Source organism: Nicotiana tabacum, chromosome 4 (assembly GCF_000715075.1).
Source record: "Nicotiana tabacum cultivar K326 chromosome 4, ASM71507v2, whole genome shotgun sequence".
NCBI lineage: Eukaryota > Viridiplantae > Streptophyta > Magnoliopsida > Solanales > Solanaceae > Nicotiana > Nicotiana tabacum.
This window is the reverse complement of record NC_134083.1, coordinates 60,432,381-60,450,893: the sequence shown is the minus strand read 5'-3', so window position 1 is coordinate 60,450,893 and position 18,513 is coordinate 60,432,381. Positions and strand designations below refer to the sequence as shown.

The 18,513-nt window shown below is 39.3% G+C and overlaps 5 protein-coding genes across 7 annotated transcripts; 3 read left to right on the top strand and 2 right to left on the bottom strand.

Moving 5' to 3' along the window:
• Positions 1-1,348: 1,348 nt before the first annotated feature.
• LOC107770322 (putative RING-H2 finger protein ATL21A) lies at positions 1,349-2,757 on the bottom strand. The gene is given in 3 exon segments (NM_001325061.1): positions 1,349-1,711; positions 1,804-1,836; positions 1,960-2,757. Coding segments are annotated over 3 exon segments (927 nt in total). The 5' UTR covers positions 2,741-2,757; the 3' UTR covers positions 1,349-1,598.
• A 265-nt stretch (positions 2,758-3,022) lies between these two features.
• On the top strand, positions 3,023-6,540 carry LOC107770320 (rust resistance kinase Lr10-like). Its single transcript, XM_016589615.2, has 2 exons — positions 3,023-4,089; positions 4,264-6,540. The coding sequence occupies exons 1-2, from the start codon at positions 3,336-3,338 to the stop codon at positions 5,415-5,417; spliced, it is 1,908 nt and encodes a 635-aa protein (XP_016445101.2). The 5' UTR covers positions 3,023-3,335; the 3' UTR covers positions 5,418-6,540.
• On the bottom strand, positions 5,842-9,853 carry LOC107770319 (rust resistance kinase Lr10-like). 3 transcript variants are annotated; one of them, XM_016589613.2, is made up of 4 exons: positions 8,929-9,853; positions 7,557-7,577; positions 7,315-7,347; positions 5,842-7,159 (listed from the first exon to the last, which is right to left on the bottom strand). In XM_016589613.2, exons 1-4 carry the CDS (start codon positions 9,836-9,838, stop codon positions 6,057-6,059), a joined length of 2,067 nt encoding a protein of 688 aa, XP_016445099.1. In that variant the 5' UTR covers positions 9,839-9,853; the 3' UTR covers positions 5,842-6,056. The 3 variants fall into 3 exon arrangements, with proteins under 3 accessions (XP_016445099.1, XP_016445100.1, XP_075108032.1); XM_016589614.2 differs by lacking the exon at positions 7,315-7,347; XM_075251931.1 differs by lacking the exons at positions 7,315-7,347; positions 7,557-7,577.
• Positions 9,854-13,602: 3,749 nt separating this feature from the next.
• On the top strand, positions 13,603-14,157 carry LOC107770324 (uncharacterized). Its single transcript, XM_016589619.2, has one exon. It carries the CDS (start codon positions 13,603-13,605, stop codon positions 14,155-14,157), a length of 555 nt encoding a protein of 184 aa, XP_016445105.2.
• Positions 14,158-17,705: 3,548 nt separating this feature from the next.
• LOC107770325 (uncharacterized) lies at positions 17,706-18,260 on the top strand. Its single transcript, XM_016589620.2, has one exon. It carries the CDS (start codon positions 17,706-17,708, stop codon positions 18,258-18,260), a length of 555 nt encoding a protein of 184 aa, XP_016445106.2.
• Positions 18,261-18,513: the final 253 nt, after the last annotated feature.

Here is an 18,513-nt window from a genome sequence, read left to right as displayed (position 1 = left end):
GAAAGCACATTTAATCAGTTTTCGGGAATACCTTTAAGCAATTTTGAGCTAAAATAAAAGTAAAAGAGTGAAAATAAGTAGTCAAAATCCCTACTTATCATGTGCTCCACTTGCTCCGGAATTGCCTATCTGGTCAGTATGATTTGGACATTATTGATTGGTATGGCGGGGCCATATCTCGAACTTTATGACATTTATGTACTCATAGTGGCTTGTAGACAGATGTCATATATATGGATACTTGTATGGCCTTGTCGGCCTATGTTTTGAGTATACAAATGATCATGTTGGCCTTATAGGCCCGTATGTCGCGTGCATAAGCTTCTATATCATGTTGGGTCATCCCATGTCGAGTATTCTCTTATGTTTAATTCTAGTTATCTCATGACGGCATTTCCGGTTCATTTATCCATGATAGTATGATAAGAAGGATACGTTACGTTGGTACTCGGTTGAGTTAGGTACCGGGTGCCCGTCGCGGCCCTACGGTTTGGGTCGTGACAGCTTGAACTTGAACTTGCTTGCTTTAAGCTTGAAACTTGTAGAGGAATTTGCAGCGTTTGATCCACGAGCTCTTTCTTGCTTCTTGTTATAACTTCTGGTGTCTTTTCTGGGTTATGAAGACCCCTATTTATAATTATGGAAGAGAAGAGTTATGATAAGAACAATTTCTTTTCGACCAATCAAATTGAAGTGTGACAAGGGCGCATTTGATTGGCCAGAACATGTCACTTTTCCACGTGACGCGGTTTCATTGGCCTTCTAATATGACTTGGCATGCCTTGTCATTATGACACGTGGCATGATCCTATTGGCTCTTCTGTTTGACTTGGTGTGCCACGTCATATGACACGTGGCATAAAACTGGGCCTCTAGGAAGATGACATCTTGGGCTTAATAAAGCGTGTTCTTCATTCGTAGCCCAATGGATTTTTATCTTATTTATCTAATAACACTGGATTTCTATAATTTATCCAATTATATTAGTCCATTATATTTATTTGGACTAGTATATTTAAAATATAGTCCAAATTATTTATTAAATTTAAATTTAATAAATTTTACATGCCTACAATGTCACCTAAGAAACATTAATTAGAAGGGGTATTAGACTATTTTATCCTTATTTAGGTCTTAAGATATGAACTCTCTTCATTGAGTATTTACTCTATTTATATGCTCTCTCTACTTTCAAGAACAATTACTATTAAGGGTAAAATAGGAAAAGTATAATTTATTTTGTTTTGAATTTCTAAAATGATACTTGAATAATTTGAGATAACTATTTTTTGAAATCACCTCAAATAATTTGAGACGGAGGGAGTATTGCTTTTGATCCACAAACTAACGAATGTCTTGTTCTATTATTGACAGAAAGTACAAATATCCATTCAATTACTTACAAGAATTAGGAAAATTATAAAATTTTAAGGAAAAAAATCATACACAATCAAATAGGTAAGAATATCAAATAAAATACAGGACTAAACTGGAAAGAAAAATCCTAGTAATTAATCGCCAGCACAGGTTGACCTTGTCCTAGATTTTCTGAAAAAAATACACAAACTTCTGTTAAAATAGCTTGACTAGCAAAAATCTTAACAGTTCTGTTCATCGGAGGATGTATGCAAATTCCGTCTTTTGCACTGCCACACCACTGCTGCGATCAAGATTGGAATTCCTAGTAGAAATCTTAGCGCCAAAACTCCACCTACACAATTTCAGAAAATAACAGCCGTAGTTAGAAAAATCTGCAGTTTTATTTGAATAACAATTTGTTGGATCTTAATTGTGGAGCCTTACCTATTCCTATACCGCCAAAGAACAATACATAAACTGCCAATGTCGCAAAGGAAGAGAAACAGAAAAACAAGTTAGTAAAATTCTCCAAGTGAAGGGCTTATCAATATGAAAAGAACAAGGCAGGTGGAGGGTATATAGTGAAACTTTATAAATTACCAGAATAGTACTCGACTTTGCATCGGAACGTAAGCTTCGAAACGTGAATGTCCTCTTTGCACCAATAGCGACAAGTAGCTCTGTCGCTGTTTTCTTCAATAGTGCACTCACCCCCACGACTCCGGTCGCAATTTCTACATAACAGATTACGCTTCCAAGAAAGCTCAAACCCATAAGCCAGGCCTTGATGTGTGCTTGATAACGTAGACGACTTGTTTGATGAAATGCCTGGAGCAGAGGACCATGCAACAGTTTCAACCCTACAGCCGCCAGCCAAATCCGAAGCTTGCAATATTTCTCTTATGACAAGGTAGCTAAAACCCGTTGTATTTTTGCTACAAAAACTTGTAGGAATATACTGTGACGAATTGATAGGAGCTAGACAGTTGACATAGTTGATATCATTGTTAACACGAACCCATTCAAAGATTTGGCTAGTCATGGCATCATAACTTGCCCTGTGATTTGGAAAAACTGTGCAATTTTCTCTCTGATCATTTAGGCCAGGATCAAGTAGCCTTATTGAGTAGCTTCTGTAGTTAATTTCCTGTACGTCGAAAATTCTGGATTTGTAATTGAACACGGTTTGGTTGTTCTGGCAATCGAGCTCATATCCGCGTCTACCACAATGCTCGGGATCAGTCCTCAGTCGGAAGGGAAATTTTATTTGAATATCACCGCAGGAAGAAGGGACACATTGAGAAATATCCTGCGCTTTAGAACTGCTTATGAGTGTCACAAGTAACAAAACACAAGCGAAAAGCAGCCCTCTTGTCAACATGTTTTCAATTGAATATACAGAGGAAATAAAAAGATACTATGGTTCTTTTTCTTGATGTGGTAATATATACCTGATCAAGTTGTCTTGGTTCTTTGATAAACGATATGACGACTCTCTCCAGCGCGACCAATAAAATTTTTAGGCCCGGGACAAATGGGTGTCAAAAGATAAAGAAGTTTGACTGACTTGACATGTATGACCTCGTCCTTGGATTAGTTATTTGTTAAAATTAAGTGGGATGATTTGAAAGAGAATAAGTGGATTGATCATTGATTATGACAAGGAATATATTGACCGGTCTTATCCACTAACGTTTCTTTTACTACGATAGAGTGGGATTATGACATTTCCAAGATAAATTAGCGGAAGTCATATTTTAGTCGCCGTATTTGAAAGTCAAAGATATTGAAAGATTCAACAACTCAGCAACTTGTTAAGTGCATGTTGTAGCGTGTTGACTTTAAAGCACTATCAGTTTTTATTTCAAGGGGACCACTCTTACACGAATGATTCCTAATTGGCAACTAAGCTAAGCATTTTGCAACTTAGCAACCATTGTTGGAGACTGTTGCTTCTCTTCCCTAGAAGCAGAGAAATGAGAATGACCAAAATCCTAATTCACTTGTTTCTGCATCTAATATTCTTGAGAGTAGCTCTAGGACAAGTAGTAACAATCCAAGATCAATGCTTGCCAACAAGATGTGGCGATTTCGGTCCAGTAATTCGGTTCCCTTTTCGTCTTAAAAATCGTCACCCAACCAACTGTGGCTACCCTGGTTTCGAATTATCTTGTACCAAAGACAATGTTACTCAATTCAAGCTCCAATTTCCATTGCAGGCATCTATCAAGAACATTGACATTCCAATATCAGCCAATGTTTCTGTTCAGGAAATTGATTACAAGTCACAGACAATAAGATTATCAGAACTCAATGCTTCGTGTCTTCCCGGGCAGATTTCAAACATAAACTCGTCTGCTTCGCCGTTTACTTATGATCAGAACTCATATGGTGGCTTCACTTTATTCAATTGTTCCTCAAATAAGAAGTACTCAACGTCTTTTGATCGGATCAACTGCCTTAGCGGCCCTCATTATGACGTCCTTGCCTTTCGATCTTACAATAGTATCTCTCAGTTTCCATCTTCTTGTACAAAGATGTACAACATTTCAGATGTTCCAAACGAGGTACTTTTCGGGCAACCAGAATATAGTCCCACCCAGATTTATTTGCATTGGTCCGAACCATTTTGTGGAAATTGTGAAGCTGATGGAAAGTACTGCAAGTTGAAATCCAACGGTTCAGGCAGTGAAACCGAATGTGTTGACATTCCAGAAGATCCTAGCAAAGGTATATCTTTAGAATTGACTTTCCCTTTTCAGGCCATAAATTGGTACACCTTTTACAATTACAAAGTTTATAGGGTAATCAAAGAGAGTTATTGTCTTTAAGAAATCAAGATTGATATTATTTCCTAAATAACAATTACTACAAGCTAATAATGCTATCATCTTTATTTTACAGGACCGTCAAAGAAAGTTATTGTCGCAAGTGTACTAGGTAGTGTGTTTGCCTTCATGTTAATCATTTTAGCAGTGTACAAAATTATCAAATTGAAAATAAAGAAAGAGGATCAGAAAAGGATTGAGAGGTTTTTAGAGGATTATAAAGCTCTGAGACCCACAAGATACAGTTATGCAGATATTAAGAAGATAACAGAGCAATTCAAGTATAAAGTAGGTCAAGGAGGTTATGGAAAAGTATACAAAGGGAAGCTAACCAATGAAATTCTTGTTGCAATTAAGGTCCTTAACAATTTCAAGGGCAATGGCGAAGACTTCATTAATGAAGTGGGCAGCATAGGCAGAATTCACCATGTGAATGTTGTGCGCTTAGTAGGATATTGTGCTGATGGTTACAGACGAGCTCTTGTGTATGAATATTTACAAAACGACACGCTTCAAAAGATCATATCATCCGGGAATGAAAGAGGGTCATCACTAGGTTGGGAAAAGATGCAACAAATAGCAGTAGGAATCGCCAAAGGTATCGAGTATTTACATCAAGGGTGCAATCAAAGAATTGTACATTTTGATATTAAGCCTCATAATATCTTGCTAGACCAAGATTTCAATCCGAAAGTTGCAGATTTTGGGCTGGCAAAGTTGTGTTCCAAGGAACAAAGTGCTGTATCAATGACTGCTGCTCGAGGCACCATTGGCTATATCGCTCCTGAAGTGTTCTCTAGGAACTATGGAAATGTGTCATATAAAGCAGATATTTATAGTTTTGGAATGCTGTTGCTTGATATGATTGGTGGAAGGAAGAAATTTGATGCTGCAAATGAGCAGAACAGTAGCAGTCAGATTTACTACCCCGAGTGGATGTACAAACAACTGGAGAAAGGAGAAGAAATAGAAATCCAAATTGACAATGAAGATGACAGCAGCACAATCAAGAAACTAGCAATAGCAGGACTTTGGTGCATTCAATGGTATCCAGCAGATAGGCCATCCATGAAAGTTGTGATTCAAATGCTAGAAGCAGAGGGCGTTCCCGTCATGCCACCTAATCCTTTCGGTTCAATGAATTTGTCAAACACGAGGACTACTGCAGAGGCAAGCCAATTGAGCAGTGAGCTTGGAAGCAGTTTTGAAACTGGTACAAGTTCGAATTGAGTAAATCTGAGGTATAACATTTCTCTCCATAAAGAAAGAAACAAAGGACAGAATAAGACTGATGTAAATGCTACTAGCTAGTACGTCTTTGGTATATATCTATATCAATTCGGTTGTTGTAAATTGTACTGAGTAGAATTTAAATAGCTGAGTTTCTCAACCAGCGAATTTACTATACAAAACAGCATGCAATTATGGATGAAAAAGGTTGAGGTTGGGAAGGAATCAAGACAAGCCCATACACCAAAAACAATGAAAAAAAGAAGTTTATGGATATTGCTGTCCAATTTCCTCAAGAATATAAGTATGACTTCCAACCATCTATTCTCATAAAATAAAAGCCAACAAGCAGCAATGAGCACCTCATTACTACACGAGGCCAATTTCAATTTACTAAACTAAGGTTCATCTCGTGTAGTCATGGTGCCGATTAAAAGGTGAAGTCTACATTCAAATGAGAAATAATTAGGGAGCCTCACTAAGGGAAAATAGCTTGGGCCTGGGGATTTGCAGCAAACTGGACATAAAGCATTTAATCGTAGCCATTTGTCTATACAGTTGGCATGGAAGCAGTGTTGGCACTCAGGAATTCTCCTTAAGGTCTTCTTACCACGGTTTGCAAAACATGGTGAGTTAACCTTAACCACCTAGAATGTCACAGGATATTCTTATTGTCTCAGTAACATCTCCAGCATTAATCTCACGGGGAGCTATAAAAGGTCTTGGGGGCTCCTGTAGGAGTTCATCATCTCCTTCAAGCATTTCAACAACTTTGTTCATTGCAGGACGATCAGCCGGCTTCATCTGTATGCACCACAATGCCACAATCATCATCTTCTTTACCATGCTCCTTTCTTCATCGGTGGCATCCTGTATCTCTATGTCATTTCCTAAATCGAATTGGTCGTAAACCCAGGTAGGAAAGTAAATCTGGCTTAAGTGGTCGGCAAATGGGCTCATGTTCTTTCTTCTGCCTGCCATTTCCATCAACAACATTCCATAACTATATACATCGGCTTTGTATGAGATTCCTCCAATATTTTTGTAAAACAACTCTGGAGCCATGTAACCCATTGTCCCTCTTGCTGCAGTTAGGCTCACTATACTATCATCTGTTGGATACAATTTGGCAAGCCCAAAGTCAGATATTTTGGGGCTGAAATTTTCGTCAAGAAGAATGTTATGTGGCTTAATATCAAAATGTAAGATCTGCATGTCACAGCCCCGATGTAGGTATTCTACCCCACGGGCAACTCCTAGAGATATATCGAACATTTGTTTGTAACTCAAGGAAACAATTCCTTCTTGCAGAAATATGTACTTGTCTAAGGAACCATTAGGCATGAACTCATATACCAAAGCACGTTTCGAGCCCTCAACACAGAATCCAATGAGCTGCACAACATTAACATGATGAATCCTTCCAATTGTGGAAACTTCACTGATAAATTCTTGCCCACTAGTCATAGATTTGTGCATCATCTTCACTGCAACAAAAGGACCACTGCGTAGCTTTCCTTTAAAGACAGTTCCATAGGCTCCTTCACCAAGTTTTTCCTTGAATTTATTAGTCATCTTCTTAATCTCAGAGTAGGAATACTTAATTGGCACAAAGTTGCTCTGGATTTGCAGGAAGTCTTCAATTGATTGGTACATAGATAAGTGTTGTCTTCTCCATTTGTACACTATTAATGCAATCAGGAAAACCAATCCAAAGAGAGAGCGCAATGACAGAATTGAAACTGCATAGTTTTACAAAGATAAATGGAAGACATTAATAAGAGAACCACATTCTTTTTAATAAGATAAAGGGATTTGACTAAAAGCTACAAACTAAGCTATATATTGTTTTCAGAGGTGACCAAGAATCCTAAGCCTCGTAGGGTAAGATAGAGACATGTAGCACTTCCAACGTATATTGTTGTAAGAACTGTCAAAACAGGCAAACCACAAAGGAAAAAATTATATTAAAGAGGAAATAGATTTGCTAAATACTTCAAGCAAGGTTTAACAGCTGTGTGGTGTAATGAAAGGAAATTCAATTAACAGACTTATTGATTTTAAAGGTTTCCTTTCAACAAAATGCTTACTCTGTAATAAAGTTATTGCAGTCTATTACTCCAGTATCGAAATACTTACCACCATTGTGGGAGAGGCGACCTGCATTATCATAAATATAGAATTTCAGCAAAATAGAGATGCTACATCTTAAAATAAATTGTTGTATAGTGAAACTTAGGACTAAAACACAGAGCAGACAAAAATAAGTAACAACATAAGAAAGAAAGAAAATTGACCACATCTTTGACCTGCTTTCAGATGGAGATCTCATTTGTCGTAAAGATTGACACCTAAAGATTAGAACTTGAAATACAGTAAAGTTGCTGGGAGTTTTAACATGGTCTTTGCAGCACTAAAAAGTTTCAATGTTCTGTATTTCCATCTCTTTCACAATTAGGGGTCATTTGGTAGGATATATAGGGAAAATAATACATATATTAGCTTTAATATTATTAATCCTTTGTTTGGCATAATTTTCTACCTATGTATAACTAATTCAGGCAAACCATGGCATTAGTAATACTATAGTTTTTAATACATGGATAGACTTGTATAAAGGCAGAAAAACTTTTAATACACCAAACCAAACCAAACAATCGATAAGAAATAGTTTAGCATAATTAATCACAATATTACTAATACACTATATTCAATATTATTAAATAATATATTAAATAATGTTGACTTTTTATGTGGAGATTAAGGCCCCATTTGTCAATAAAAAAATTCATTTTTCCAAATTAGAAATTCAAAAATGTGTTTGTCCATGAAATTTTACAAACTTTTGGAAATTTTTTGAAAATGAGTTTTTTTCATAAACCAAAAAGTGATTTTGACCACTTTTTCAAAATTTTCGGAAAAACTTTTTTCTAAACTCAACAATATTTTTTCAATGTACACATAATTTCAAATTTTAAATTCCAAATACTATTTTTCAATTAACTTTAAATATTACTTTTTATCAAAAATTATAATTTTTATGTCCAAAAGCCTATTAATAGCCCGTTTGGCCAAGCTGGAAAATTAAGCTTATTACTTTTGGTGAGAAGCAATTTGTGTTTGGATAATTATTTTGAAAAACACTTCTAAGTAGTAATAAGTATTTGGAAGTGTATTTTTTTCAAGTGATTCCGGAACAAGTTACTTTTTTCTGCACATGCAAAATTGATTATGCTTTACTCAAGAGTATTTTTTTCATTCTAGGCAAAACACTTCTAACATACTGTTAAGATTGGAGAAGCTTAGCCAAACAAGCTATAAATCTTCTAAAATCCCTACCAAACATCGTATAGTTTTTACGTGGATCTTCTAAAATTCATAATTTTAGCAGCTCTTTAAGAACCCAAACTAAACCAACCCTTAGTCAATATCAGATGAGATTTAATAAAACGTAACATCTGAAACACAAATGAATATTGACATAGATTTGACCAAAAAAATATTGACTTACAAGGGAGGGGAATTCTCTCCATCACCCAGTAGCTATAGCAGGGGTTGCTGCAACTATAACCGTCGTCTTCAGAACAGAAGGCTCCTCTCGCTTCACATTCTCTGCACATAAAGGCACGTTTCCAAGAAAGTTCAAACCCATCTGTCAGTGCCGCATGAATGCTCGATAGAGAATTATTATCCACTGAAAGTCCCCGGGCTGAAGTCCAGGCAACCATTTCAACGCTGCAATTCTCTGCCAAATCCGAAATCGTCATGTCCTGTCCAGTGGTGAGATAGCTATGACTCTCAGAAGAAGTAGTAGTAGTCTTGTTCTGTGAACCACAGAAAGTAGTCTCCACATAGCTGGAAGACTTTACAGTGGCTAAACAATTGACATAAAGAATGGGACGGTTCGAACTAATACTGTCAAAAGCTGAGGCGGTAGGAGCAAACATGCGGAAGTTATTGGGAGAAGTAGTGCAGTTCCTGCTAATTTGATGCTCCACACCAGGGTCAATTGCTCTGATAATGAAATTATCATAGTTGATTTCTAGCACGTTATATATTCCTGCGTCCGAACTTATGAAAGTACTCAAACTTATGACAGTACGGTTGTTCTGGCAATCGAGCTCGAACCTTGAATCACCACAGTTGTGGGGATCAGCTTTCAATCGAAAAGGAAAGCTGATGTTATGAATATCACCGCAAGAAGAAGTACAGTGAGTAACATTTTGGGCTTTAACAATGGTTGTGCAAATTATTACTATAAGAGTAGCAATCCAGAGTCGTCTTTCCAACATCATATCTGCAGATGGAACGAGGCTACACTGATGTGATGTGTGATGTGAACTATATGGTAAGGAAGTCAAAATCCAGTCGTCTATGATTAGCCGTGCACTGTTTGTTATATTTGTTCTGCGCGTCTCCATGTTGGGTCGCGTGGGAATATGAATATCCCTTTTCTTGGTAATAATACCCCCTTTTCTTTTTCTTTCTTCGGTCAACAAGTACACGCTGTTTTAATCAAAAGGACCTTTGGTGCCTTACACATGGAAGGAAGGTCTGAGCAATCCTCTTTTTAGTAGAGTAATAGTCCTCGAAACTTGCTTTAAGATGCTACTCGTTTCACAATAAATAATTTTTAAACATTTTTTTTTAATTCAAAATAAGTGATTTTTTCAGATTTTAAAAATAAATTAATTATTTTTTTCCTATATTAACCTTTGAATAAATAATATTGGAGTACGTGTTAGGGCTGTTTATGTGAAGAGATAGTAAAGGTTAATATGGTCAATTTTATTGCTGATTAATGTTAAAAGGTAAATTTCTTAATTTGTGTGAAAAATATTCAAAATATCACTTATTGTAAACTGGAGGGAGTAAAACTTATGGGGACACGAGTAGGGCACTAGGGAGTAAAGACCATCGGATTTGTTATATTTTCAATGAACAAATTAAAACGATAATAAAGGTTAATATGGTCATTTTATTTTATAATTAATGTCAAAAGGTGAATTTATTAATATGTATAAGAACAATAAAAAAAAATCAATTAAAATAAACCGTATGATGAAATTAATAAACTATACTCCAAGCCTTTAGTGTGACTAGAATACACCACAACAACAACAACCCAATATAATCCCACTATTGGGGTTTGGGAAGGGTAGTTTGTACGCAGACCTTACCCCTACCCTAGGGTAGAGAGGCTGTTTCCGATAAACCCCTGGCTCCCTCCCTCCAAAAACTCCCCACCTTGCTCTTGGGGTGACTTGAACTCATAACCTCTTGGTTGGAAATGGAGGGTGTTCACCACTAGAGCAAACCACTCTTTGTCAGTGACTAGAATACACCCTCTGTTTTAATTTGTATGAGATAATTTGACTCAGCGCGAAGTTTAAGAAAAAAAAAGACTTTTGAAACTTGTGACAATGATAAGGGGGGCATGTGATATTCATTTGTAAAATACACTTTGACTTTAAAGAAGAGAATCACTTATTGTGGACTGGAGGGAGTAAAACTTATGGGGACACGAGTAGGGCACTAAGGAGTAAAGGCCATCGGATTTGTTATATTTACAATGAACAAATTAAAAGATAATAAAGGTTAATATGGTTATTTTATTTTATAATTAATGTCAAAAGGTGAATTCATTAATATGTATAAGAACAACCAAAAAAATCAATTAAAATAAACCATATGACGAAATTAATAAATTATACTCCAAGCCTTTAGTGTGACTAGAATACTCCCTACGTTTTAATTTAGATGAGATAATTTGACTCGGCATGAGGTTTAAGAAAAAAAAAGACTTTTGAAACTTGTGGTCTTAAAAGTTTAACGAGTAAAAGTTTTTGTGAGTGTATGGGCCAAAATCTATGTTTAGAATACTTAAGTCAAAATATAATTGGTGGAACGTTCCCAGTTGTCGTTTGTCGAAATAATCTAAGAAGTAGTGAAATCTGTGGTCGAAAAGTCAGCGAGAGCTGAGGCCGAGAAGTCATCAAGGATCAAGGCCGAGGTCGAGCATCCTTGACAGAGTTATAACGGCTTTCAAGATGGGACATAAAAGAGAATATTCTAGTGGATATTCTCTGTACTTGTACTATTAGGATTTTTTAGGAATATGTTCCGTATAAATAGAAAGAGACACAATGATAGGGGCATGTGATATTCATATGTAAAATACACTTTGACTTTAAAGGAGAGAATCTGATCTTATTGCAAGGATACAAACACAACCTTTTCGCTAAGATTCTTGTCTATACTTTTCTACCGGATCCGAGAATAACTCAGATATTCAAAGATTGTCCATCACTTATCAGTGTCAGAAAGAACATTCACTGATTCCATCCTTTCTTGGGTGACTCATTCACTCTATTTACTTAAATGTCATTTATTGTTATTCATCAATATTCAATGCTATATTATTTCCTTTGACTTTTTAAATATTGGTTGTATGTTACCGTTGCTACAAAAATATACCTACGTAGTATTTATTGCACTTCTAAGAACTTCACCTTTGGGATATTATTGTTAACTAAGATTAACCTTCATTTGTACAAATTTAATTAGTTAAACCAAGATCTATATTTTATGGTCAAACAATTTAGCGTCGTGTGTGAGGATTTCTTAGTTAAATTTTTAGTTTCTTCTAGATCTAGAGCTAACGCAAGTCACTAACATCACAAACCTCGAGATATTCTTTCTTCGTACGTACAAAACCCTACATGGCAGGTAACCAAGGAGAACGGACAAAAATAACAAGTGATTTCCCTAGCAACCTCATGAATGTTATCAACTAGAGCTGCGAAATAGTAGGCGAAGACAACACGCCCAATGTGTACCCTAGGCGTGAGAGGTTGCCCCCTTCCCCCCCCCCCTCCCTCCCCACTGTAGCATAACAAAACCCAACGGAAAAGGGGCCTCCACGCCCGCAGAAGAAGGGATGCCCCCAACTGTGAAAAAACTTCTCGAAGCATGGTTGATCGACACACTAGTGAGCATCCTCAAAAAACCCGCTCAAGGCATGACCACAGAAAACACAAGAGCTTGCATGATACAACAAACAGGCGAGCAGTGCAACCGGCCAAGCCCTCTGATGATAGGTATAACTCACAATATTACTAATAGTATAGATGACAACGCCCTCTTTGCCGTCCTAAAGAGGATGAAATAAATGGAGAATGAAAACAAAGCACCCCGAGATCAGATGAAAGAACACCAAGAACGAGTCGACAAGATACCGGACGCTCCTAAGTTGCTGCCAAAAAGGGACACCGGCAGGTTCTTAGAGTAGCCATACAACGATGAAACAACCTCGTATACCATACCAAAGACCTTTAAAATGTTGCCCCACCTCAGGATATACAACGGAACAATCGATCCTGAGGATTATGTTACTCATTACATAACCGCCTGTGAAAGGCAATAACCTCGCCAAGGAACAAGTGTCCTGTATTTTGCTGAAAAAGTTTGGCGAAACCCTTACGGGAGGGGAATTAATATGGTATTCACAGCTACCAGCCCGATCCATAGAAACTTTTGAGGAAATGGCCGATAAGTTCGTAACTGCCCATACCGAAGCCAAGAAGGCCGAAGCAAGAGTAAACGACATATTCGCTATCAAGCAATTTTTTGGATGGACTATGGGACTTTCTCGCCCGATTCAACAGTGTAAGGATGACTCTGCTGAACGTAACTGAATGGATGACGGTTGCAGCTTTCCAGAAAGGGTTGAGTAGAGATGGTTCAAGAGTGACTAGAAAATTGTTGAGCCGATTGATGAAATATCCCCCAACCACCTAGGACGAGATCCATAATGCTTATTGCGCCGAGGTCCGAGCAAACGAAGATAAACTCAATGGACCAACTCACCAGGTAGCATTGGTACAAACCGAATCCATAAAGGAACAATGAGATAATATCAGGAGAGATCACCAGTTCCGCGACCTAATAGGGAACGGCCTATCTAGGCCAAGAATAGGGACTCACCAAAATGTAAGAGGTATTCACCATTTATTATCTACTCACAATTTTTTTATGTCACCTACGAAAATAGTCTATGCTCTTGAAAAACTCAGAACAAAGATGAAGTGGCCACCGAAGATGAGATCAAACCCGAACACCAGAAAATTCGACGCCCTTGTGAGTTCCACCGGGAACGTGGGCACAAAACAGAAAAGTCATAAACATGTTGAGGCAAAGACACCTCAAAGAGTTGTTAAGCGACAAGGAGAAAACCAACTTCGCCAAAGGACGTGAACACCAAGGTCCACCGAAACCACCATCACCAGCTCGTACTATCAACATGATTATCGGCGGTGACGACGACACCTCCATCAACGGCGTGAAGTCCACCACCACTCACAAGCTCAAGCGGTCTATCATCCGCGAACAACACGATAGACTCAAAGAAAATATCATCTTCGACAAGTCGGATGCCGACAATTTGACTTTTCCTCATAATGATGCCATCGTTATTACTTTACGCATTCTAGATACTGATTTAAAATGCATCATGGTGGACGATGGAAGTGGAGCATGCATTATCCATCCCCGAGTCCTCATCCAAATGATACTCGAGGATAAGATAGTGTCGCGTTGCATCATGCTAACCAGCTTTAATAATGCAGTTGAACGGATGTCCGGAGAAATTACACTCCCCGTCTTGACTGGCGGCGTGACTTTGGAGACGAGATCCCACATTATGGACCAGGCCACCGCGTATAATGCCCTTGTGGGATGACCATGGATACATCTCGTGAGAGACATTCTTTCTAACCTACGTGGAGAACAGCGCACGTCCCGGGAATGCTACCGCATTGCCTTAGACAGCACGACAACCCAAGAGAAAAAAGACAAGCAAAAAGAGGCATAGCAATCAACAAGGCCGAGGTCGATGCAAGAAGAGATCGGGAACGTTATTATAGATCCCGACATGATCGAGGTTGCAGATTCGACTGTAGAAGACCTCGACCCCATTCAATTGGACCTCAATGACCGTAGCAAAAAGGACTATATCGGTTGCAAATTCCGGGAACCAGGTAAATTCAGTCAATTCTTAATATCTAATGCAGATTTGTTTGTCTTTAACCATGCAGATATGTCGGGCATTCCAAGGGAAATCACCACACACAAATTAAACATCGACTCATTCCGCCCCCTAATAAGATAGGTCAGGCATAAATTCAACTTTGCCATCAAAGATGTAGTCCGCGAGGAGGTGGAAAAACTGTTAGAGAATAACTCCATCAGGGAGTCGAAGTACCCCAAGTAGATTAAAAATATAGTGATAGTCAAAAAGAAAAATGGGAAATGGTGGATGTGTGTGGATTTCACAGACTTGAACAAAGCATGTCCGAAGGATTCATTACCCCATATCGATCAACTCATCAACACAACAGCCAGGCAAGAACTATTGAGTTTCTTGGACGCTTACTCACGCTATATCTAAATTATTATGGAGGAAGAAGACCATGTTCATCACCTACCAAGGAACGTATTGTTATAGGGTCATACTGTTTGGTATGAAGAATGTGGGGGCTACATATCAAAGATTGGTAACAAAGATGATCAAAGACCAGCTCGGTAAGACCATGGAGGTATATATAGACGACATGTTGGTCAATTCCGAAAAGGTAGAGGGTCACGTCGATTATTTGAAATAAACTTTCGACATACTAAGGCGATACGGAATGAAGTTGAACCCGGAGAAATGCACGTTTAGCGTATCCTCGGGAAAGTTCTTGAGTTTTTTGGTGTCGCGGCGAGGGATCGAGGTCAACCCAGACCAAATGAAAGTTATCGAGGGGATACCAAAACTCTTAACCACCAAAAATCAAGTCCAAAGGTTGACTAGTCGAATCGCCGCCCTATCAAAATTCATCTCACGATCGTCGGATAGATGTCACAATATTTTTGGCGTACTCAAAAAGGACAACGGCCTAAAATTGACTCCCAAGTGCGTCTAGTCTCTAAGAGAACTGATGGCATACCTATCATTACCACCCTTACTTTCAAAACCCAAACCTAGGGAGCAACTCCTCGTCTATCTAGCCATCTTCGAGGTAGCGGTAAGCGCAACCTTGATCCGCGAAAACAAAAGTTTGCAATCTCCCATCTTTTACATTAGCAAAACACTCGTCGACGTCGATACGAGGTACCCACACCTCAAAAAATTGACTCTGGCCTTGGTCGTAGCTCCACGAAAGCTTAGACCCTATTTCCAATGCCACCCCATCTCGGTTGTCACAACCTTTCCCTTGAGGAAAATTTTGCATAAAACTCGAGTTATAGGGGAGGCTGGTCAAATGGGCCATCAAGCTAAGTGAGCACGATATCACATACTAGCCACGAACGACGATAAAGTACCAAGTGCTCGCCGACTTCAGTGCAAAAATAATGCTTGAAGTCGAAAGGGAAGCCGTCCAAGCTTCCCTCCAAATGCAAGAACTTTGTGTCCTATACACCGATGGTGTATCCAATGCATCAAGGTCCGGACTGGGACTCATCCTCGAGGTCCCTACATACTAAGTAATTCGCTAGTCCATAAGGTACCCGAATATGACTAACAATGAGGCTGAGTATGAGGGCGTAATTACAAGGTTGAGGTTAGCACTCAAGTATGGGGCGAAACGGTTAAAACTCTACTGTGATTCCCAGCTCGTAGTCAACAAGGTCGTAGGGACTTTCCAAATCAAGGAACAAAGATTGCAAAAATACAAATCAAAATCTGCAAGCTATTACCTGAGTTCGACGAATGCCAGCTCGATCAGATCCCACGGGCGTAGAATTTCGAAGTTGTCGGCTTGCCAAGATGGGCGCAGGTACCAAAAACATCACGACCGGGGACAAAAGCATAGTACATCTCCCCAACTCATCACTAGACCAAATTGAGGTAAGAACTATTAAGTTAACTTGGGATTGGCGCAATTATATTATCGCATATTTGTAGGACTTCACACTCACAGGCGACAAGAAACTAAGAATGCAAGCGGCCAGATATAGTTTCCTTCATTGCGACCTATACAAGAGGACTTATGGCGGCCCTCTAGCGAAATGTTTGGGGCCGAACCAAACCCAACGCATCCTCGAAGAAGTCCATGAAGCCCATTGCGGTGCTCACTCCGGCAATCGAGCACTGGTCAGATGCCTCATACGGGCGGGATACTATTAGCCCACCATGAAAAAGGATGTCGCAGACTTCATGAGGAAATGTGAATAGTGCCAAAAGTACGCCCCAATGATTCACTAAGCAGGCGAATAGCTCCACTTAGTCACCTCCCTTTGGTTGTTCATCAAATGAGAAATGGACATCGTGGGCCCCCTCTCAGCAAGGCGAGGTAATGTATGATTCCTTTTGGTTTTAACTAACTATTTCTCTAAATGGGTAGAAGTAGGAGCATTTGCCCAAATACGGGAACATGAGGTAATCACTTTTAAATGGAGAAACATCATCTGTCGATTCGGCCTACCCAAGGAGATCAGCTGTGACAACGGACCCTAATTCATGGGAAAGAAACCTGCCGAGTTCTTCGGGAAATGGCATATCAAGAGGATACTCTCAACCCCATATCACCCAGAGGGTAACGGGAGGGAATTAATATGGTATTCATAGCTACCAGCCCGATCCATAGAAGCTTTTGAGGAAGTGGCCGATAAGTTCGTAACTGCCCATACCGAAGCCAAGAAGGTCGAAGCAAGAGTAAACGACATATTCACTATCAAGCAATTTTTGGGAGATGGACTATGGGACTTTCTCGCCCGATTCAACAGTGTAAGGATGACTCTGCAGAACGTAACAGAAGGGATGACGGTTGCAGCTTTCCAGAAAGGGTTGAGTAGAGATGGTTCAAGAGTGACTAGAAAATTGTTGAGCCGATTGATGAAATATCCCCCAACAACCTAGGACGAGATCCATAATGCTTATTGCGCCGAGGTCCGAGCAAACGAAGATAAACTCAATGGACCAACTCACCGGGTAGCATTGGTGCAAACCGAATCCATAAAGGAACAAAGAGATAATATCAGGAGAGATCACCAGATCCGCGACCTAACAGGGAATGGCCTATCTTGGCCAAGGATAGGGACTCACCAAAACGTAAGAGGTATTCCCCATTTATTATCTACTCACAATTTTTTTGTGTCACCTACGAAAATAGTCTATGCTCTTGAAAAACTCAGAACAAAGATGAAGTGGCCACCGAAGATGAGATCAGACCCGAACACCAGAAAATTCAACGCCCTTTGTGAGTTCCACCGGGAACGTGGACACAAAACAGAAAAGTCATAAACATGTTGAGGCAAAGACACCTCAAAGAGTTGTTAAGCGACAAGGAGAAAACCAACTTCGCCAAAGGACGTGAACACCAAGGTCCGCCGAAACTACCATCACCAGCTCGTACTATCAACATGATTATCGGCGGCGACGACGACGCCTCTATCAACGGCGTGAAGTCCACCACCACTCACAAGCTCAAGCGGTCTATCATCCGCGAACGACACGATAGACTCAAAGAAAATATCATCTTCAACGAGTCGGATGCCGACAATTTGACTTTTCCTCATAATGATGCCATCGTTATTACTTTACGCATTCTAGATACTGATTTAAAATGCATCATGGTGGACGATGGAAGTGGAGCATGCATTATCCATCCCCGAGTCCTCATCCAAATGATACTCGAGGATAAGATAGTGTCGCGTTGCATCATGCTAACCAGCTTTAATAATGCAGTTGAACGGATGTCCGGAGAAATTACACTCCCCGTCTTGACCGGCGGCGTGACTCTGGAGACGAGATCCCACATCATGGACCAGGCCACCGCATATAATGTCCTTGTGGGATGACCATGGATACATCTCGTGAGAGACATCCCCTCCAACCTATACCAAGTAATTACATTCCCAACACCATGGGAAATATTCAGCATACGTGGAGAACAGCGCACGTCCCGGGAATGCTACCGCATTGCCTTAGACAGCACGACAACCCAAGAGAAAAAAGACAAGCAAAAAGAGGCATAGCAATCAACAGGGCCGAGGTCGATTCAAGAAGAGATCAGGAACGTTATTATAGATCCCGACATGGTCGAGGTTGCAG

What these genes read in the sequence shown, in the direction of transcription:
- LOC107770325 (XM_016589620.2), top strand. Translation starts at nt 17,706, where the DNA reads ATGTTGAGGCAAAGACACCTCAAAGAGTTGTTAAGCGACAAGGAGAAA.
- LOC107770324 (XM_016589619.2), top strand. Translation starts at nt 13,603, where the DNA reads ATGTTGAGGCAAAGACACCTCAAAGAGTTGTTAAGCGACAAGGAGAAA.
- LOC107770320 (XM_016589615.2), top strand. Translation starts at nt 3,336, where the DNA reads ATGAGAATGACCAAAATCCTAATTCACTTGTTTCTGCATCTAATATTC. An exon ending in TCCAGAAGATCCTAGCAAAG is followed by an intron (nt 4,090 to 4,263) that starts GTATATCTTTAG and finishes TTTATTTTACAG; the next exon opens with GACCGTCAAAGAAAGTTATT.
- LOC107770319 (XM_016589613.2), bottom strand. Translation starts at nt 9,838, where the DNA reads ATGGAGACGCGCAGAACAAATATAACAAACAGTGCACGGCTAATCATA. An exon ending in TCGCCTCTCCCACAATGGTG is followed by an intron (nt 7,348 to 7,556) that starts GTAAGTATTTCG and finishes CTGTTTTGACAG; the next exon opens with TTCTTACAACAATATACGTT. An exon ending in ATACGTTGGAAGTGCTACAT is followed by an intron (nt 7,160 to 7,314) that starts GTCTCTATCTTA and finishes AAAACTATGCAG; the next exon opens with TTTCAATTCTGTCATTGCGC.